The sequence below is a fragment of the Charadrius vociferus genome, unplaced genomic scaffold (assembly GCF_000708025.1).
Source record: "Charadrius vociferus isolate BGI_N301 unplaced genomic scaffold, ASM70802v2 scaffold111, whole genome shotgun sequence".
Lineage (NCBI taxonomy): Eukaryota > Metazoa > Chordata > Aves > Charadriiformes > Charadriidae > Charadrius > Charadrius vociferus.
This window is the reverse complement of record NW_009647046.1, coordinates 2,623,384-2,646,106: the sequence shown is the minus strand read 5'-3', so window position 1 is coordinate 2,646,106 and position 22,723 is coordinate 2,623,384. Positions and strand designations below refer to the sequence as shown.

The window sequence follows — 22,723 nt, the reverse complement described above, 5'->3', positions numbered from 1 at the left end:
CGTCCTGGAGAGCTAAATAGTCAAGCAACAGGTACAATTTACAAACATCACTTGACTCACATTTTGTACTCACCAACAGTAACTTCTCCATCCTGGGGTCGTGTCAGAAAGAGCCCAATAGGGTCCACAGGCTCTTCTGGTTGAGTGCCGGAAGATGCAGCTGAAATAAACATCAGAATTAGTAGTTAGAATTTTCTGCATCAGCTTCTGTTACAGCCTATGTAGGGAATTTGTTAAGCGATTTCAAAATATGTCTGTCTCTGAGATTCCTTATTCTTTATTGTCTGTCATTCATCACTAGTGGTCTGCTTTCAGCTACTACCTCTACCTCACTAACTCTAAGGATTCCCTGTTCCCGTTCTTCAGTTCCATTCAGACTTGATAACAGTGTTAGTTCTCTATTACCTTCTGTGTTTTGGCAGCTTTCTACTGGTGGAGCAGACAACTCTGGGGCAGCTGGGGCTGGAGGAGCTTCAGCCTCACTCTTTTCTGGAAATGAATTTAAACCAAGATTAGAAAAAGTCATGCTTCTACTTCCTTTCTGAAGAAATTTTGCAAAAGAACAGCTTTTAATATATGTTAGGAAATGCAGAGAAATTAGCTGGGTTTTTCTAGAACTTAGAGGACGTGCTGGAAGCAGAAGGGTCCTACTGAAGCTGGATGATGAGGCTCTTCCTTTTGCTGAGCTTGAAAAGAACTGATGCCGGGATTTTTAAATTCTATAGTCTTGATGTGTAGCAACTTGTCAGCTGATGAGTAACACTATTATTTGATGTTGACTTCAGTGGTCTAAATAGAAAAGGTAATGAAAAATGATGCAATTATTATTTTTGTAAACCATTTGCTTCTTAATGAGATTTTGTTTAACCCTGCTGTTGGAATGCAATGTTCCAAATGCTATAGTTGTGTGGGGCTTGGGAAAAGCTCTAGACACTGCTAGTAATCAATATGGAAAAAGTATTTTAAAAATCTGTCTATCATTTCTTCCCCTGGCTCATGGAAGCTTATGGCCTCTCAATTAAACCATGACCTCACAGACAAATTCAGGCAAATGCATTTGGCACAATGGAGAAGATAGAAATGTATGAAAAGGGAGTAGGAGTGAGCAACTGGGGCAGATGGAGGCAGGTAGAATTTCTTGAAACAGATCAGTTGCAGCAAGTTGCTTGTGTTTTTTTTTTTCCATAGGTAGCAGAGCCACTTCCAAAGGGCCTCACCTCCCTCTCACACAAGTCTCACATGCAGTTTCCCAGCTATTTGCAACGTTTTTTCCACCAGGCATTTCTGGCCCTGTTGTGCCACATGATGACTAATTTGAGTGGCTGCTCTGTCACACCTCTGCCTCCTCTGTCTGAGGTGGCAGTGTCTGAGCAGGTTAGGGGGCCGTTTCCATTATTTTTTTTTTTTTTATAACGAAGAGCTGAAATTGTTATTGTTTGTGAAAATAATAATGAGTAACCCAGTTACTCTTTAACAATCTAATCTGAGTAAGGTCTGAAAAACAACCTGGTATCTGTGAACATATGAACATGAGTCAACCCTGCTCTCAGAAAATTTATGCCTTTTACCCTAAACTGTATTTGTGTCTTGAAAGAAAACAGTGTGATTTTCAACTGGTATTATTTTAATACTTAAATATCAAATTCTACCACTTTTATTGTTAGAAGGTATCCCATTGGATCTTGTCCAACTAAATTTCAATTCACTTTTTACTGGAAAGAACTAAACGTTATTCAACTAGTGAAGTGTATATGGTCCCATAGCTTGGATGTGTAGCTGTTTAGAAAAGGCTTATTTTCAGACTAACATATAATGTATACAGAAAAATTATCTCTCCTTTGGCATCCTGATATGTCCATCACCAATGTGTGCTTGTCAGAGATGTGTTGCTTTTAGGTAATGATTACACCTCCAAATTCAGTAACTCTGTTACTTGCATGCTGTCTGCCTGTAGCAGGTTCTACCTGCAACTAACCTGAAAGACAATGAGGAAGATATAACTCGTATAAGATGTACCTGTTTACTTTCAAGATGAGGTAGTCAGCAGGATCGTACTTTTATATACTCTGGTAGTTGTTAAATTTTCCTAATCCATACTAGAATTTCCCCTTCCTCATAACCTGTCATGCACTGTCTTTTCATCTGGAACAGGATGTCTTGTCTCCTGTTAAATATTTAGCAGTATCTTTTCAGCTGACCAGAAGATCTCAGTACCATCATGTTGCTAGAGTAAACACTGGTAGCAAAGCAGAGGAGGTGATATAAAAAATCTGAGCTTAAAACTTTTCACCAAAACAAAAAGGGAAAATTAAAATACCACAAACGGTAAATGGGGACCAGTTTGGAGGGGGAAAAAGGCATCAGGAAAGTAAAAATGTTTCAAAAAATGAATTATTTCCTCTACCCTCAGCATCTTCAGATGTTTTTCATGAGAAAATTCCAGAGAATTTGGCTCTTTATAGTTTTTTCCAGGAAAAGCCCAGGAAAGTTTTTCAATTTCCCATCTAATTGATCCTTTAATGCATACAGAGGTAGTAATGATAGGTGATATACAAATAATACAAAGGTTACTCTTTGTATTCAAGTCCCTCTTGAAATACGTATTTTTATTAGCAGGTGATTTTGAGACAGTTTTTGGGAATGTATGAGCTCCTAAAAATGTTACAGTATAACCTGTAATTTTTTTGTCGATTGTTAAAATTTTGTATTTAAACAAACCAATTAAAAAAAAAAATATCAGGCCTAAGATGCAGGCATTTTAGCTTAGGTCAGGTTAGGTTAGACTAGTTTTGATTTGATTTGCTTTTCAATAGTTAAGTTGAAAAGCTTGACACAGAATTCTGAAGGTTTACATTGAGATTCCCTCTGTGATCTCCATTGTGTGGACTTCTGACAGCTGGAAATGGGTGCCTTAGCCACAGGAAATGTATTCCTCAGCTTAATATTAATGAGTAGCTTCAAATAACTGGGCAAAACAGATGTAGTGCTAGTAGAGAAATTTTACAGTATTAAGTTAGGCTAATTTCCATGGACCTCATTCATGAAGTTTGCATGTGGGACTGGAAATACTGATGAAATTAGAATTGCATAGGGCACGCTGTACCTGGTTCCTTGACCTTGAGTTCAAATTTGACCTTGGAACTTCCAGCTATTACAGCATATATCACATCATCTTCTTTTCCTACATTATTGATTGTCAGTGAATGCTTGTTTCCTTCTGCCTTGATGACATATTTCTCACTTTCAGTAATTTCTGTGCCAGCTCGCTGCCACTTCACCTTGACGCCGGCTTTTTCTGTCTCTGCTTCAAACACAGCTGTGCTTCCGGCTGTCACCTCTGTTGTCTTCGGCTTCTTGGTAAATGCAGAAACTAAAAAAAGAGAGAGGGCTCACTAAAATCTGTTTTGCAGTTGTGGCATATCTGGTGTAGTCAGCTGTTGTGGCTGCAACAGCTGTCTCCTTTCTCTCCCCTCTGCCCATGCAAGATATAAATTACACTTTCCACAGAGAAGTTGTGGAATTGTCCATGTGTTTATCGAGCTCTGTCTCTGACTGAGATGTCATATCTTCTCCATATTGTCATGCAACAAAATGGAATGGATAGCAAACTCATCTCAGTGTCCATCTTCCTCTTTCTTCCCCCATAATGAGCTCTGATTTTTCATAAGTGAATGTTTTGATTGATGATGAGATGGCCTGATATTCTTACATATCAAGCTCACTACATTAATTTGCCATGTAGTTTTATTTAGAAATATTAATTCTGTCCCAACAGTTGCTTAACACAGTAGTTAAACAGGATCAGGATCTATTCCTCCAACAAAACTGTGGTTTGTGCAGTAACCTGTGTCCTAATATACCAGAATGAATTAATGCTGCTTCTTCAGTGCTGCTGTTATGACTGATCAAGGCTTTAGTGGAAAGGTATGCACGTTCTTACAATGATCCTTGTAATTTTATGCCAGCTAAGATAATATCAATTGTTTGCATTCAAATGTTTAGTTCAGCATTAAAAGTTAAAGTACTTGCCTATGTAGCACTCTATAACACCTAGTTTTCTAATTATTTTTACAAGGTGGATCAAAAATATTTCATCTGTGTGTCAAGAAGCACTTATGATGCTTATAATGAGAGCTGATGAAATTATTAATATATGGGGTGAACAAGCATAAACCAAATGATATTTTAGTTCACATGTGATCAAAGTAGCACAACAAATAGGAATTTGGAAAGCAAGCAACGTACTGTGATTTTGGTCCATAAGTATCCTAATATCTCTCAAGATTAGATTTTAATACGGTAACTTATTTTATTAATTTCTGTACCCTGATTTACTAATTTAGATTTCTTCAACTTTATTTTGAATCGTTTTTCATTTTATGCTCATGTTTTAGTCTTAATGAAATCTGTTATCTTTTTGCTAACTGCCATGAGCTATGTTCATGTATAAAAATACCGGTAATTAACATTCTGATTCATACAGTGAATGTTTTTTGTACATCATTATGTAATTTTTTCATTGACTTACCCCTTCATAACCATGCATTTATAAAATGTTAGTGATTTCGTCACACTTAATTATATCTGTCACCTCTGTGGCAAATTGTCTGTGGCTTCTCTACTTGTGCAGCAACAACTCTTCCAAACACCACAACAATGGTTATAATTAGCTTTAAACTTTTGATTCTGCTTTATAAAGATGAAGGGAACATGGCATGGAAATATTTTAAAAGAAATAGTTTAAGCCCATATTCAAGCAGGTGCTTTAGTTTAGTTTAGTAGTATAAATGGTAAATTACTAGTAATACCATCTGTTCATTGCACAAAATCCCTATTCCTGTAGCATGTCCTCACACTGAGTAAATTAATTAACCTCATCTACAAAGATTTCATCTGATGGTCTTTGGACTTTAGTCATAATAAAATTCACATTTTGCAAAAGATTCAAAGCTGCTTAAACATCAATTAAAGTATCAATTGCAAATACTTTTAGAATTTAGTATGTATCGTATTTTGCTTCTCTTTGTTACATAAAAAACATAAATTACATTTTTCTCTTTCTCCCTGCCGCCTCCCCCCCCCCCGCTTTTATATGTCTGATGAAAGAACAATTTTGGTTTGCACTGAGCCTATAGTAGCCTTGACTGAGCTCCTGTTGTATTCTTCTGCACCTTATGCTTTTTATCCATGTTAAGATATAAAGGTATGAAATTTCCTCTGGGAGTGGAATGTACCTGCATGCTTTCATTTGAGTTTTTTCTAGCCTCAGGACTGCAAGTGGTGTAACTGTCCTTAAACAGAATGTAGTACTGTATAGAATACAGGGCTCTCTACTGCAGCGTGATACTCAAATGCCTATTATCAGTTGCACATCTTTTGGTATAGTATTGTACTTCAGTAAATACCACAGCAGGGTATACTTTGATGCAGTGTATCACAAATAATTGTAAAGAGTTATTGTAGACATCAGGTTTGATGTACAGAATTCAAAAGAAACGTAAAGGCGTCCAGGTTATTGCACAGTGGGGAGCCAGGTCAGTTCTGGAACCCACTCCAGAAATACATACTAGCTGGCTCCCTTCCCTGTGACACTAGAGATAAAGAGGCAAAGAGGCATGTTTTTCGTCTCTGAATGCTATCATCATCACTCTTCTATTTAAGCACAAAAGAATCTATAAATATACTAATTACTTAACAGCAATGTGGTGTATAAAGGTTCCAGCCTACAAATGGCAGGGTTTCAAGACACGCATACTTGGAAGTAACTCTCTGATCTGCTGCATGCTCTGCAAAGTGATTAAGTTTCTTACATTTACTTTAGATGACTCAACAAAAACAGATTGTTGGCCAGAACTACATGCACAGTGAGAAAACTCCACCACCACATAGTATTTCTGACTTTTGGGAAATCTAAATACATATGTAGAAGTTTACAAGTAAGTGTTCTTGTCTTTTTTTTTCCTCTCTCTCCCTTTCCTGCCAAAAGACTCATTTCAATTCTGACTTAAAATGGTTGTGAATACTTCCACTAAAGCATAAAGTGGAAAAGCCCAAAATCTCCCATGTGAGTAAAAGCCTGCAAGAACAGTTGTTGAGAACACACTTTTTCACAGGTAAAGGAGACTCTAAGAGTCATTTTCCTGCACTTGAGATTCAGAGTCAGTGGGTGACTGTGTCCAAAGTAGTGTCTCTCTGTATCCATCTGTATTCCCTTTCATCTTTCACTGTTCATATTTGTGAAGGAAAAGTAGCAATGTATAGCTGGAGATTTCACAGCAAATTACTTTGTTGCAGAAGAGAGATTGCTGAACCAACATATGAAAAGAATGCCATCATTTTTAGTTCTGAGGGGAAAAACTAACCTATTTGAACTAACCTATTTTTCCTCTTAACAGAAGGAAGAGAAGAGAGAGATCAGGTATTCCCAGTCTCCTTCATTGTGGCTGCTACTTTAAGTAACATGTAGATCCAAATTCACCAGCAGGTTTTTCTTCTCATGCAGTTATGCCAATCTAATCCAGCTATTTCCTCATTAGAAGTGTTCCTAAACACCACCATTCAGAACTTCTTGTCTGTCCTGAGAACTTCACTTTTGCCTGCTTTCATGAGAAACGCATTCCCCATTTGGCAATCTCTCTCACTTCAACATTTGGGTTCTACCCAGGTACACCCCTCTGAGTTCCATATATCCATCCCATACTCAAAACACTCTTGGATACAACCACCACCATCAGGCTGTGGAAAACCCAAGAACTGTGACACCTCTTGTGATGTTGTGGAATGTCTTAGAGGTCTTGTGCCTGTCAGGCACTGACAGATCTCAGGCACTATTGCATGTTTATCCAGACTCCAGTCAAACATGGACTTAGAAGCCATTGGGCTGGGGCAGCTGATGACCAAGTAGCCCATGTCCTCTGCTGTCCACTTTGTTAACTCTCTGCTTCCCAGTAAATTCTAACCCACCCTGCACAAAGGGAGAGAAAGGTGACATTAGTACTAACATACTATAGCAACTCTGGAGAGAGGGCAGAGACGCATGTGAGTTACCAGTGTTGATGATGACAGGAATTATTTCAATAGTAGGAGAGCGATAGGTGCTGTCTCTGTGTGTGTGCGCATGTGTGTTTTGTGGGGATGGAACTGGAATTTCTGTGGGGAGTTTAGATGGGGAGAGAAGAGGGAAGTGGGGCTAATGAAAGAAAATGAGGCTAGACCCACTTTGAACTAACCTATTTTTCAGCACTTCACTTCTCACATCCCAGACCTTCCTAATGACTTCTAACTTCCATAATGTGAAGAACTTAATATAACTTCTGAGTTATAACAGCAAACAGTTAACCAGCAAATTTCTACCCCAGGCAGAAGAGGAAGCAGGTTGCGTGTGGTCTGCAATAGTGCTGCAGAAAACTTTTTGGTGGCTAATGCTGGTGCTAGCCAAACTTGCATGCAGCACCTATTCTTTAAAAGTCTTGTAACACCTGAATACGTACACATCAGCCATACAGTAATGTATGTTACATGAGTTACAGCTTCATTAATTAGTAATAAAAAGCTCTATTTGGAGGTTCATGATCGGATTGCATGTTGATAATAATTTATTAATAAGTCTTTCAATCAGAGACTGAAGAAATACAAAATACATTTGATTTTGGCCAAATTAAACTGGAATGAAATAATCTAAGTTTCAAACCTAATTTCCTTCACTTTTCACCTAAGTAAAATAATAAAACTAGTGTTCTGCCTTCCTACTGCTGCCATTTATTGTCTTCATACTAGCACCTTCACGCTTCCTCCCTTACTTTCTGACCTGCTTTGAACCAATCTCCTTCTAACATCCACCATCAACATAATTTACTGTTCTGCTTCAAAACTTTTTCATACTCTCCTATGCAAAACCCTAAAAAACAGCTAAGCTGCTACCCAGGTCACTATCTATTTTTTTAATCATTGTTTCTTTTGTGCTCTTGTTCATGTTCTGCTTCATTCATTATTTTTGATATGTACACAGAGAAGAGGGAGATAAGCTCTTAAGGAGAATGTGTGTTAGATAATGCTTTCAAATATATTTCTGCCTTTCTGAAATAAAAACTGTTAAAGGCATAAATGTCTTAGGAGAATCTAATGTATCTGGTTGAATGCACATGCTACAAGCTCCAGCAGAAATCTGTGATGGGTGTAAGTAGAAAAAATAGTCACAGGTTTTTTGCAACAAAGCCGAGTTATCTTACTGCACATTCTGTGTAGTTGGTATTAAAATATGTATCTGGACAATGGGTTGAATTAATATTAGAAAAGCAGAATTAGCTTTTGGAACTCCTTAATTTGTTAAGGCTGCATGTTAAAAATTTATCTTTGCTTTAGTACTTACACTTGGCACCTGGCTTTCCTTTTATAACATTTGCTCTTCCATTGAGTTAAAAGCCAAACTGTGGATAAGCAGACTTCAGCAGCAGAGCTTGTAAATTCCTTGCTGAGGAACTATATAAAGATGCTACGCATTCCTCGGTCAGGACCTAAGTGGCTTCTTGCAATTACAAGCTTAATCGTTCTGTGATCCAAAAGCTATTGAACTACTCAATCTTATCATTCCTTGCCTACTTCAGCAGCTGAGATTGTAAATTCCTGTAACATGAGCAAGAGGCAAGGAATAGTTTCACTAAGCAGAGTCACTTCTCTCTCTATGCTTCCACCATACTTTCTGTAAAATGGGGGTAATAATGTTTAGCTTGCTTTGAATCTTGACTTACAAAAGCAGAAAATACATCTATATGAATTATTATTTTTTTTATTACTGTAGTGCACAGAAGTTCATTATCATGGAGGAGTACTTTACTGTGCTAGGTGCTTGCAAATGTAGAATAATGAGTTTATATTCAAACCAAAATTCTACAATCTACTCTTCATTATGCAACATTGATTATTACTATTCATGCCAAAAGCCTCTGTGTACTTACAAGCCAGGTTATTTATAAACCCTTGATAAAATTTCCTAATCTGAACTGCAAAATCTAGACTCCTCAATCTATAAAATACACGAATAAGAATTGACGGATTTTCAGAGAAGTTAATACCAGACTTCTCCTTTTCTAGATATAGTAATGCACACGTTTCCCATTAAGTCCCATTTATCTACTAAATTTGGTGTTTAAAAGGTCAGCTGTTTCCTCTTAATGTCACAAAATATTGTTAGGGAAATGGCTGGGGTTTTTTTAACCTTTCTGAATTTTCATAACAAAAGAAGTGATCAAAGCTTTCCAAAAAGTGAGCCTTTGAACACAGATTAACTATGAAATGTTTAAATCAAAGGGAGGAGAACATAAAGTTTCTGCAACAGAACCCTGCAAAAAGTGATGCTTTTCAATGTTTGGTTGTTTGCTTTGACACTAAATTGCTACAGGTCTTCTAAATCCTGCAGCTCTCAGGGAATGTATGGATTTTCTAGAAAGCTATGACAGTTCTATTGGTATTCTGCAAATAAATAGGGCAGTGCCCTATCCTGAAGTATTTTAGTTGGATGGTTTAAAGTAAAAGAATGTCTGTTGGAAAATCTACTTCAGTGTTTTAGGTTTCGTGGGGTTTTTGTTTGTTTGTTGTGTTTGTTTTATAACAAGTTAAAAGATTTGTTAAAACAGCAGATATAGGCAGAATATCTCTGATCATTCTCTGACATGAAGCATTTTCCTTTCTGTGAATTGCTAGATGATTATTCAACCCTTCTGAGATTATGCTCAACATTATCCCATCTTGAAATGGATCGAACTACATAAACAACATGAAATAGAAAGCCAAAGGGATTAATGTCTCTTGGGAGAATGAGAAGATCCCCTCTAGAAGTCACGGGGCATGTGACTGGTTCTGTCTCAGTCAGAGTACTCAGTCAGTACAAGAGCTTTTCCTCCCCCTGCTGTGATAATCAGAGTGTTTGGGCTGGTTTGTCCATAAGAATTGTGTAGGACTAGTGATGTTAGACACCTGTTAGATTTCTCTGGAGAAATAAGCTGGAACAGAATTTCTCTTCACCATTAGCTAGCAGAGGTGGGCATCTTCACAAACAGAGAAGTTGCCTCTCGTCTACAGAGACTGAAAATGTTAATTTAAAGGCAGCTAAACCATTAGAAATCAAAAGTCACAATGCCTAGGTGATCACTGTTAAATACTGCCTACTCTGTCATATTTCTTTTTGCCACCAGTGTCAACCACAAGCATTAGACATTTCAATAAATCTAAAAAATCATGTGACTTTAAAGACAGAATATGATTATGAAAGTCCTGTTTTGGGGGTGATTGGTGAACCTTTACAGCTTATATTTTCAAGGTTTTCTCAACAATTACAAAGTCTGATATATACTTTTTTATACATGATTCTACTTCCATCTGATTTCAGAAACTTCAGGTTTAAGAACATCAAATGATATTATAGTTGTGAGAAAATTGAAGGATTGGTGACACCACTGTTGCTTTAGAGTTATAATACAGGGGGAACCTGAATCTTGTTGGAGTTAGTCATGCTTTAGTGCTTTGCAGTTCTTAATGGGAGATATGGGCTGGATTTTGCTCTGCCTCTAGCAGTGCCTGATTCCAAATATTTTGGCCAAAAGAAAAGTTCTTCTTGACAAGTTCTTCTTTTGTTGCGGTGATCACAGGAGACTTTCCCATTGACCAGCCTAACAGGAGACTGATGCCTGTTCAGTCCTTTGCGAAGCACACAGACCTACATTAATAAGTATCAACAACTATTATTGACTAACTCTGGAAACTGCATGTGTTTAAAAAAAGCATGCACCTTGTACTGTACATTCAGGTAGTATTGATTCTGGGTATACACTGGCATCAATGGAGTGAGAGCTCTAGAAGTGAAGAATCCCAGGTTTAGTACATTTTTCTCCAGCCCTGTGTATTTTATATGTGCACACTTTTAAAATAATCATAACTTCAGCTTTGACAACTTTTTTTCCAAACTTACTTGTGGACTCATAGTGCTCCTGAGACATCTTCCTCTACCTACACACAGGTGTTGAAGATAAACTCTCCCTACCTCTGCATCCCGGGTTCCCTTCCTCCTTCTCAGACAGATTCGTTGCACCTTACACCCCATGCTAGGCCTCCCCTTCTTTCCTATTTGGGCAGCCTATGAGTAATTCCTTATTTCTCAATTTTAAATTAGAATTTTCATAAATTTGAAATATTTTCCTGGTGTTCTTCTAGTGGGGCAGGACTTGCGTGGGGCTCTGTGACCTTGGCTTTCTGGAAATGGCTAGTAATCTTCTGGCTCAAGGGGAAAGGATGGAGGGGAGTGAGTGAAAAGAAATACTCATACATTCTTTACATTACAATGTTTTCTTTTTTTCCTAGAGCTCTACTATCACTGGCTGAAAGAACTAGAAAGAGTAAGCTCTGAATCAGGTGCCATTTGCTTCATTTTCACAGAGATTTCACTAACAAGAAATACTATCAAAGTTTGCCACTTACATAAAAACAAAACCAAACCAGGAGAGTTTTGTTAGTGCCTAACTGCCCAAGAGAGACACTACAAGTGTTTTTTCAGAGTCCTAAAGGTGACTGGGAAAGGAAATGAGAAATGAAAAGAATCTGAGAATTAAATGTATTTCACCTCTATTCTTTTCTCATCCAAAGTCTCTTGAGAAAATTCTGTGGCTGCGGGTTGCCAAACTGGTTACTGATTTCTCTGCAAGATCACTCAACATCTCTTATATTTATAACTTAATAAAATACGTTCTCTTTTTCCCCCTCTTTTTTTTTTTCCACTAAGGCATCTCATTTCTCCAGCATGCAAAAGCTACTCACATTTTTCTCTATCAAGCTGTTCTTAGGTTTTGTCTGTCAGTTATGATCCTTACCTGTTTTCTTTACAGGCTCTGGCATCTTCACTTTGTTTCTGATGAAGCTCCCAGTTGTATCTAGAAAGCAGGGTCTGAGCTAAGCAGGCATGAGACTTCAGGGCTTTTGAGACCCCCTAAAGAAACACTCGGTGGAAGCCCCCATCCTGCTCCTCCCCCTTGATCCCCCACTGTTGTCAACTACGGCACCTTATCAACAGCAGGACACACTTGACAGGCTACATCAGCTGGGATAAATATAGCCAAGTTCCAGGAGCCAGAGAGCTCAAACCATCCAAGACTGGCTACCACTGATCTGTTGGTACAAACCATAGCACAATCTGATGTTGCACATGCGTACAGTACATTTTCTAGCTTCATGAATGTATTGCATTAAGAATTCTGACACTGCCATGTTTATAGCACATTCAGCAAACTAGATCTGATAGCTACATCTCCTGTATGCTGGTTCTGTACTTATTCTAAGTATGTCTCTGCTTGCATTCTTGCTACCTATTTCAGTCTTTGTTACTCTTATAATTTGGTCAGAACTGAACAGCCCCTCAGAGAGCTTTGTTCTTGTTTCATTTTTTTTCTCTTCTACCGAAGACTGTGTTTGTACAACTAAATGTGAACCTTCAGGAAAAAACTTTCTTATACAGAGACACTTATACATTACTGACATCCACTGTCACAACTAGAAAGAATGACACTACTTAAATACTTTCAGTCCTCCCTCCCCATCCACCCATTTGATCCACAGCATACATTTCTTGAAAAGTGGCAAGTCTTTTTTTTTTTTCTTTTAAGCACCATTAAAAAAATAGTTCTAAGGTTCTATTTGATACCTCCAGAAGTTTTAATTTTGCTTAATCATATAGAAAAGATCTGGGGGAAACCTCACTAGAAAATTACTCTGGTACTGTCATTTCATGCACCAGTAATTGCTGCTTATTTATTCATACATTTAGTATATGTCAAAATAGTAACTGTGGACAATCATCCCTTTATTGACTTGGTGGTGTATCCATTTCCTGTCACTTTTATCTGTCTCATTTTGAGTTTTGAGCTTTATCAGAGAAACTCTGTATGCCAAGCATTTAGCACGTTTTAGCTAGCACTAGTACTGAAAAATTAATTTTAAAAAAATGTGGGTTTCAGTTTTTCCAGTTCTACTAGCCTGTAAAAACCTCAGTTTAAAGGATTTCTGCTTTTGGCAGGGAGCTCAGAATAGACGAGTGTGCACAAAACCATCAGTCACTGTACTTTGTGTCTGTCTTTCACATCAAACTCCCTGGGTAGACTGATAGGACAAATGCAAACATGTAAGAATGACTGCTGCTACTTCTCCTGATTTTGGGCCAATACTTCCTCTCCTTCCCCTGAAGGAATTTTTTACATATGAGTGATGATGGGCAAGATGTGACCTGCGTACATTGTCCATTGCCTCTGTTTCTAGTGGAGCACAAGTTTTTGACCTACTATCTTGTGCCTGAGGCATTTCACTGGGAGTCAGGAAATTTTTCCTTTGGCTTGAACTCTTTCAGAGAGCTTGGGTCCCACAGTATGAAAAATCTGTCACTCAACTAGTGAAGATCATTATTCCTTTCTTAAATGTTTCTGATAAAGAGCTGCCATGAACTCCCTCTTCTCTCCAGAGCTGATCCCCAACACACTGTTGGAACTGCCTCCAGATCCTTTCTGGGAAGAGAGTTGTCCCCCTGCAACCTTAGACAACAGAGGCCACAGAAGGCAGAGCTACCATGACTGATACGGAGAACGAAAAAAATCTCTGCAGATATCCAGACGTGGACTGTGATAAGAGCCATGCTTCTTTTGAACTTAGTTGTCTCTCTAGTATGTGTCCTTGAAGTAAAGTTTACAAAGAAAATTAGCTGAGTGGAAGTCACTTCTTCAGTATTTAGAACATGAGCCTGTCGTAATTGCCGTCAGAATACACTACTCTTCCTCAGGAATCATTTTGCATAGAGAATTTAGTTTTGCTTCTTCATCCTTTCTCCCTCACCTATTAGCAAATAATTATTTTTACTGAAAGCCTACATGCTATTTTTGGGGTACTTGGTTTGATAAAATACATAGTGTGCTGACATGTTAAATTAGAATTGGATTCAAAAGATTGTTCGGTTCTTAAGTTTTTTTACAGTTAGCACCATAGGCCTTTATTACCATTAATTAAATAGTTTAAGTGGAAATAAACCCATTTGTGTGTGTCTAAAGGAAAAATACACTTAGATACAAACTCTTTAACATGCAGGCATGTAGTATTTATCATATACTCCAAGCCTGTATTTGTTCTCTGTGAGTCTCCAGTGGGAGGTGCTTCAAAGCAAGAACTGAGAACCATGGTATAGTTAAATATGGGATAATGTATATCTAACACAGAACTTATTCTGAATGCTAATAGATATTGGCTCAAGTACGTCTTAAATATTACTTCTAAGTGTTTGGAACTCTTAATATTATTGATTTACCTACATACTCTTTTCTCTCTCAAATGGCATTAACTCCTTGGACTCAATATTTCCAGCTGAGGTGATTCCACTGTTGAAATGCACATTATAAAAATAAGAATTCTGTTATCAATTCGGAATTTTCCAAATTTTAATTTTAATATCCTCTTGTTCTGGGAGAACAGTAATTGCCATTCAGTGTCTGAACGTTGGTTGTTTTCTATGCTTTTGTCACAGCACCTCCAATTTTTTAGGACAGAAAGTATAACTGTGTAAATCTACATTAAAACACTTTTAAACTTGATTTTACATATGGTTTATTTGCTGATTTCTTATTGTCAGGTATTTGTAAAATTGTCAGGCATGTGTCTGACAATGACATGTCTGTAAGAGGTCTCTTCCATCACTTTGACGGCGATGGAAGGGTCCTGCTTCTGCCAGGACAAATGGGGAGTTCATCCTGCTATCACATGGCTAGCAGAATAATGGCGTTTGTATGGTTCTCTGGAAATTTATGGGATGATCTAAGCCGAGTTGCCATTCAAAGGAGATACAGTCACTCATTAGATTGAATTCTAAGGGTGTGTTGTTTGAGGGTAGTATCCCAGTAACTGTCTATGAGCCATTATTTCCCTGGGAACATGAAAGAAGTTTATGTTAATCTAAAAACTTGAATATGCTAGGGCAATAGGTCTCTCAAAATATATCATAAGATGATGAAGCATTCGCACTGTGTATTAGAAAGGAAAGCTAGACAATATACTCTGAATTTCTTTATTAATGTAGGCTGTACAGCCTGCAGGAGTTCATCTCAACGATGTTTGCTGGGATCAAGTAAACAAGTTTATTCTGTTTTGCACTGTTACCTGCTTATTTATCACAGGTCCTTAGAAACTATTTTAGACTCGAAGAATTATGGACTCTCATAAGTGCCTGGGAACCTTTTCCCAATGCATTTCATGTTTCCCAACCTTTATATGTGCTTTTTTTCTCTGTTTAAATGAATATTCCTTATTTAATGTGGTTGTAGCATTTTCCTTTTCATGAATGGATTTTCCACCTATGACAACACCTGACATCTTATTTTCTTTGGATCTCTTTCCTCAGGATTTCATTTTATCTATTCCATATCTTTCTCACTGTAGATTTGCGTCTTTCTGTAAAGGTTTAGTGGTATGGTTTTAATTCAGCAAGCTACCGAAGGACATGAATAACTTCAAAAGTGGACTTAATTCTAACTACTTGTGTGCTCAAAATCAGGCATATTTTATTCAAGTACTGTGGTGAGTCAGTCCCTTAGCTGGTTATTCTTCATAGACACTTTCCAGGATTCAGAATCAAGTTTAATCTGGGGAGGGCATGAGTTACTTCTTCCCCGTAATGAAATAGAGAATGATTTAATCTGAGGTAGTGAAATGATCGTATTCCAATTACAACTTTGTAGCTTTTGTGATTTTAAAATGTTATTTAAAATAGTGTCTGCATGTTTAAGGCAGAGCACAATGAATGTTTTCTCTGCTATTACACCTCTGGTTACCAGGTGGCAGCATTGTCGTAACAGTAAACTTTTTTCTAGCATTTTCTACGTTTTATTTATTTATTTATTTATGTGGCCATTTTTAATAACAAAACTGCTATGCAAATGGCATGTATGACAGCAATGGCTACACTGGCCCAAAACAGATGTGCAGTGGATTGTGGTAACTACTTACCAGTGCACCACAACACTAGGCAATTTTTTAGAAAGTGTGTAAAGTTTCATCCTGTATTCAAATGAAACTGATGTACAACCATAGCAAAGCAACACGTAATAAATGTCTTGGGGGCTTTGCTAAAAAGGTGAATGAAAGGGAAAAGGGTGTCCTTCCTTGTCAGAAGAATTATCTTGCAAGTCTGCGCCTCAGACAGTGACTTTCATCACGTAGTTCAAAATCAAGTTCAAAAATTACAGTAATAGGTGGCCTGCAGTGACAGGCCGTGTGATGTATCTTCCTGATTTTGGGTAGCTGCAGCATGGCTTGTGCAGAGAAACCCGAGGATTTATTATTTATAGACAAAGTTAGCAGCACCTCCTTCTAAAAAGACTATCCAACTTCCTATTAAAAGGCTATGTTTTTAGATGGTTATGACTTTGCCCAAAAGTAGCTATCCAGGTGGAAAATCTATATATTACTTTTCTACTTTGGGCTTTTTTTGCTTTTAGTTTCTGTCATGCCATTTGATTTCTTGTCTCTGTCTCTGTTTATTTCTCTCTCTGCCTCTTAGTTTTGTTTTGTGAAAATATCAACTCCTCCATGATTCAGCGGTTTCTGAGGACAAGGTAGTATAACTAACTCTCGGTTCCAGGGGCTGCAGGTTTACTGGTGTGAATGGTGGGACAGCTAAGGTGGCTCAGTGCAGAGCACAGGTCCAGCAGCAGTCATTCACTGAAGTGCTGCACCCATGAAACCAGGCAGACTGTTTTCTTTGTGCTTTTGAAACACAGAGCTCTGGGGTGTACGCTGCAAAGGCACTTGGCCTCACTGACAGAGCTTGAGTTTACAAGGGCTTACGAGATCTGGGTAACACTGGTCCTACTTATTTGAGCTTCCTTCTGCAAAACCATTTTGTATCCCTACACTTTACGCCCCATATTTGGGATCTTTCTGGATATTTGACAGTTAACTTGCTTTCATTTCAGGCACGTGCTTTCAACAGGCTTCATGATAACCAAGCTGAGTTGCTCCATATTCTAGACTATTGAAAAAAATGCAGTCTACATATGCTCAGTGAGAACTTTCTAGATTTTATCCTCTGAAGAAGTTTTGACTGTGTCAGTTTGGTCCAGGGGTCAGTAGAATTTTCTATGTGTTTGTTTCTGGGCTACTGTGGGGCTTGGACTGAATCCACACACTTGAACTAAGAGCAAACAGCATGTATGTCCTGTGTCCCAAATAGCATCTCCCTCAGGTGCATACAAAATGGAGGGGAGAGCTGTGGGGGGCAAAGAATTGGACCTTCAGAGAGAGAAGGGAAAACATCAAGTAGAGTGGAACAAGGAAATAAAAATACGTGATTGAAGGGTATGGGTGGGGAGAAGAAAAGGAGGCTAGGGTCGTGGGAAGGAGTTGAAGTAGATCCTGAAAGGACAAGAATATTGAATGGGGAGCTGGGTTACAAACGGGAGGGAGGGAAGAGAACTGGGAGTCAGTAGGTGATAAGACTGAAACTGTGAGAGGATGTGGGATGGGAAAAGTATAAATGGTTGAACAAATATATTGGAACTGAGAATCATTCGCATAAAGAGAGGCTGACTGGAGGTACATGTCAGAAAAGTTGATCTGAGAGGAAGAAAGCTGAAACCTGACATTGAGAATAAAGCAACTGGGATCTACTAAATATGGAGGCGTCTGGTGGCTGAGTCTAGAGATGGAGAAAAGCTGAACAAAGAGCTGGGAGTGGATAGCTGGGACTGGATGAGAAAAGAACACAGTACAGAGTGTTAGCGGGTGGGAAAAAGTGGAAGAGGGAATGTCTAAAGAATTCTAGAATTATTTTTCTAAAAGCAAACACTCAAAACTCAGAAAATTAGTAAGTTAAATCTAAGAGAAACCCACACTGATTTGTATATTCAAATGCCCAGCTCAGCACCCAAACATTCTTTGTTTTGCATAAGGCAGAGGCATCAGAGCATTCTGCGCAAAGGTGTCAGTGGTCAAAGGGCTTCTCATATGAAGAGCACTGCTGCTCTGCTGCTGGAGAGTTAAAACAAAAGCTCAGAGGGAGCCCTTAAAGCACAGAAACTGCATTCCTTCCTACCACAAAGCCGCTTCCCCAATCCTTTGCATAACCTTGGTCTCCCCAACACCTCCTCCCACCCTTCCTTCTCCTCCACCACCTCCTGCTAAACCTTATCTGCTCTACCACATCCTCATTCTCCTCCTGTCCATAGACTGCTCTGCTCATTCTCACGTACTGCTTTGACTCCCCAATGGTAAAAAGTAACACTGTGGGGAACTGAAGGCATGAAGAAGAGGGATGTGGCTGTATGAGTGGAGAGAATGGAAAGAAACAGAGAATGGAAAGAAAGTTGCCCTGAGAAACCTGTTCTAACTGGCCAGCTTTGAGTAGGAGGTTGGATGAGGTGACCTCCAGAGGTCCCTTCCAATCTAAATACTCTGTCATCCTGTGAGGTGTTGTGAGAGAAATAAATGGGGCTAAAGCAGACACAGATGAGTTATGAGTGAGAAAAAATCTGCAGCCTACTGCTGTTTTCATGTTCCTTGGAAGAAGTTCACATTCCCCATCTCTTGGAATAGGACTCTGATGATTTGGATTATATACAGACCTCCCTAATACCACAGCTCAAATGAACCAACGGAATTGCAACATGCAAATTTGTTAGAGAGGAAAGGTGAAATTTGGTGACATTTTAGCTGTGTTACAGTTGCTTCAAAAAACAAAGCTCTTTGTCTACTTGCCTGTATTATGGTATTAGGGGATTCATTACAGTAGCTTTGTTTATTACAAGCTTTACACTTTTAGTGTTTTACATATACAGGTATGCAAAATTGCGTGAATCTGGTTTGAGTATTGCTTAGAATAAGAAATGGTGGTGAGACAGCAAGTTAACACACAAAGTAAATTAAAAATAAATGCAAATTCTTGGAATTGGTACCCACAGAGTGCTGTAGTCTGTGTCATATCATAGTCTTTTCTACCAGTAATCCATGCATTTTAAATACACAAGAGGGGCATGCCCATAGAGAAGATACTGTTCTGGGCTTTGTCAAAGAAAAAATACTTATTGTATTGTCATCAGTGATAAAGTCTCTGCTATGAATATACAATGTGCAGTTAGAGTATAAGCAAAATTAGAACAATAGAGTAAATAAACTGAATTGAACTGTCATGTGGTATATGTACTTGTTATGAAGTTGGCACTATAGTTTGAATTATTCAAGCTTGATGATTATGAAGTGACTTTTGTTGTGCAGAAATTTGAATGGAGAAAAGAAAACAGAAAGAAATGGAAGAAAGAAAAGATTAAGGGATACAAATAGAAAAAGTAAACTGAGGCAGAAGGTTTACCGAGGTAAAAAAAACTTGGCAAAGTACAGAGCCTAAGCCCTGTTCTAATCGAAAATGAAGACAATATAAGACTCTGGCAGTGTATGGATCTCAAAATGAGGTTATGGAGATAAAATTTAATGAAAGAGGAGACAAAACCCCAGTAAATATATTAGGATATGTATATGTGCATTTTTCAGGAAGTTTGGGGGATTCAATAAATGTGGATTGTCAGGCAAAACCAAATGATAGCACCTTTAACTGTATGCAGTTCTGTCTGATGTAGGTGAGTAGCAGCTCAGATCTAGAAATGACTAAAACTTTCTTTGACTAGGTAGAATTAAAAAATATATGCTATGTCCGTAAATATCTATTATAAGAAGATTATCCCTCAGTACAGCCAGTGCAATTTTTCAATCTTCTACACCTCTGATATATGGCTGGAGGGAGTCTAAAACATTGTAGGAAGTTCAGTATATTGGATTTAGCTTAACAATAGTTTTCTGAATAATATATTTCCACAAGAACTGATTAGGAACAGCTAATAAAGGTGGTTGATTTTTTAAAGCAGGCTGCAAAGGTCGTATGTAAGTTGACTATCCAGCTGTAGTATGAATGCTTGCTTTGAAAAAGGATTGATGATCTCTAACAGCAGTGGGCCACAAAATGTTCCAATAAACTTGTGCTAATCATGGGTCATCTCTCCAGATAATGACCTGACCTACCTTTTCCCAGCACTTCTGCCTGTCTGGTACTTGGCCACTTTCAGAGAAAATAGAATGCTTGCTTCTCTGTAATTTTCCTGAACCAGTGATTTTGTCACATTAATTTTGGTATTTTTCTCTAAAACAGCCAAAGACCTTCTGCTTGCATGTGCAACTGAATGGCGATAATTCAGCTTGATTAGACAGCCTACTATCCAGACCAGTTTGATTGGAGGAGATACAAACGGTACTGTGGCGGACAAGCATCATCATTTGGCCTCCTTCACAGCTGCAACACATGATTATTCAGACTCTTTATGCCACAGATGAAAAACCTAACCAGAAACAGATGGGGAGTGAATATTTTTAGAAACAGTATTTCAAAGCATTAACAAGAGGAAGAGAAAAAGATTTCAACTTTGGAGATAAAGAAATTTTTAAACCTGCTTATTAAAGTATATTCAAGAGTATTTTTTAAAATGTTTTAATTATAAATAATAATGTCTCCAGAAATATTTTCCTCAGATTCTTCCATTTCCATGTTACTTCTGGCCAAAACCAACGTAAAATGCAAATTCTTCAATTCAAGTACAAGTAACTGCTCTAAAATAATATTTCATAGTAATGCACAGTGCTCAAATCTCTCATTTAAAGGTTCTTGTTGGTGTTGTTTGAATGTTTATTTTAATTTTGTATTATTTCTCCAGTGTCTAATTGTTTTCTATGCAAGACTTGCTAGGAAAATGGAAAACTAGGTCTCTGAGATGTAAGAAGGCTTTTTGACAAGCTTGAAATTGCTTTTGTGATATCCTAAACATCTCCACAGTTAGCTCACCAGTTAGCTATTTTCTGTCATCATAGTTTTCCTGCAAGAGGAAATGATCCTTCTCCTCCAAATTATAGTGTCAGAGAACGATCAGATCTGCTTTTCAAGCTGTGTTTGCAATAAAGATATTTTTATGAATCCTCTAGTTTTCTTGAATATCAAGTCTACAAGTCTGATGAGGGCAAATATCTTTTATCTCTTTCTAGTAGCAAGTCAGTGGTGGAGAGTCATCATCAGTACCAAGCAGAAAAGTCCTGAGTTTCTAGCTCAGCATTGAAGAAACCCTAATTATGTCAGTATTGAATGTTGTTCTAGTCTTCTGAAAGCTACCTTCAGGGTCTTCAGCTTCCACCCTGCAATTGCAATATGGATGCAGATGGAGTTTATATGAGTCTAATTTAATAAGTACCACATTGTGTCCCATAGGAAGTAAATTCTTACACTACGATTTTAGAAAAAAATTCTCTTCTTAAATTGTTTTATAGCTTTGACATATCCTAACCCTAATTGAATAAAAAGTGTTTGACCAGGAGTATATACATGATCCTTAAAGAACAGTAACTAAAAGTTGGGTTGCAAGATTAGTTATAAGACTCTAAGATAATTTCTTTTTATTATTCTTGTCTTGGATAAAGTTCTGAAGCCCTCCCCTGCTTTTAACTCTCAGTTGATTTCTGACATTGACTGATGTATTTATCATGTTCATGAACTGGGAAGAAGAATTGAGAAATACTACATTGTGATTTTTTTTGAAGCAGAAGCTTATTTCTGTTTAGCTCCACGGAGACACTGTAGCCCAGTGATGTCACCAGACTTTTCACTTCCACCGTGAGATTATTAGTTTAGATACAACTGACTACATTTACATATAATTTTGAGAATTCAAGTCTGTAAGAAGCTCATTGTTTTCAACTATTTCTGGTTTCAGTGAGGAGCAATCTCTGGAAAGCTTCAAGTTAGTTAGTTAGGATACTTAGTTATGAATCCAAAATGTCATATTTGGCATGTTCTACTGCATTTTAATATTGTTAAACAAAACCCTTCTCTTCATTACAGACCTGTCTCATTTCAATTCATCTATTTTGGAAGAGTTGTGATAATATTTCCTGATTTCTGAGTGCTTGAACACAGCTGAGATATGTTAAATAATGTTAAAAGTTAAAATGGTAATTTTCTTAGTGTTAGTTGACTTGGGTTTTCTTTTCTGTGTTTAGATGTACTGGGTAACTTTACCACTGCTTCTCAGGTGTTGAATTATCTTTTGTTTTGCATTTTGAGTGCAATCTATACAATGCAGTTGTTTTTAGTTACTATTAATTTTTTTACAGTAGGGACTAAAGTCCACAGTTAAACGCTTGAAAACCTTTTATACTAGAATTCTGCAAAGACATGATTAAATGCAACTTATTTCCCAGAAAGGTTCATAAGCTAAAATCAAGATCTGACTGTGGCAGTAAGCCAGCAAGAGGAAAGAACAGGAGCAGGAAAATGAGTGAAACCACAGAATAACATGGTTAATTGTTATGTTCTAAACTGGATAGAGCTATAAATGCCATTCTTGGTATCAGTGAATAGAAATCATTCATCTGGCGGGGCTTTATTTGCACAGGAAAAAGTAATGATGTGTGTATATAGCTTTTTTTAAAATTTACTTCAGCACTGTAGTCTCCTTCACAGTAATATATCTCACCTATTATCTTTGTTACTTAGTTTGACAGCATTGATGATCTTTCTAAGTAAATTAAAAAGTAATGACAGATGGATGAGGCCCTATAACTCAGTGTGCGTTTTGTTCAGATGAGCTGTATCGGCATAATTGAATGCACATGAGATTTG

General features: G+C 37.7%; 1 protein-coding gene across 1 annotated transcript in view; it reads right to left on the bottom strand.

The window, feature by feature from the left end:
- Window positions 1–12,011, bottom strand: part of MYBPC3 (myosin binding protein C, cardiac) — a 62,713-nt gene extending 50,702 nt beyond the window's left edge. The window contains exons 1-4 of the mRNA XM_009895646.1: window positions 11,859–12,011; window positions 3,104–3,370; window positions 406–489; window positions 74–160 (exon numbers count right to left, since the gene is read on the bottom strand). Coding sequence (XP_009893948.1) covers window positions 74–160; window positions 406–489; window positions 3,104–3,370; window positions 11,859–11,883 — 463 coding nt within the window. The 5' untranslated portion in view covers window positions 11,884–12,011. The remainder of the gene's footprint in view (window positions 1–73; window positions 161–405; window positions 490–3,103; window positions 3,371–11,858) is intronic.
- Between the last annotated feature and the right edge of the window lie 10,712 nt (window positions 12,012–22,723).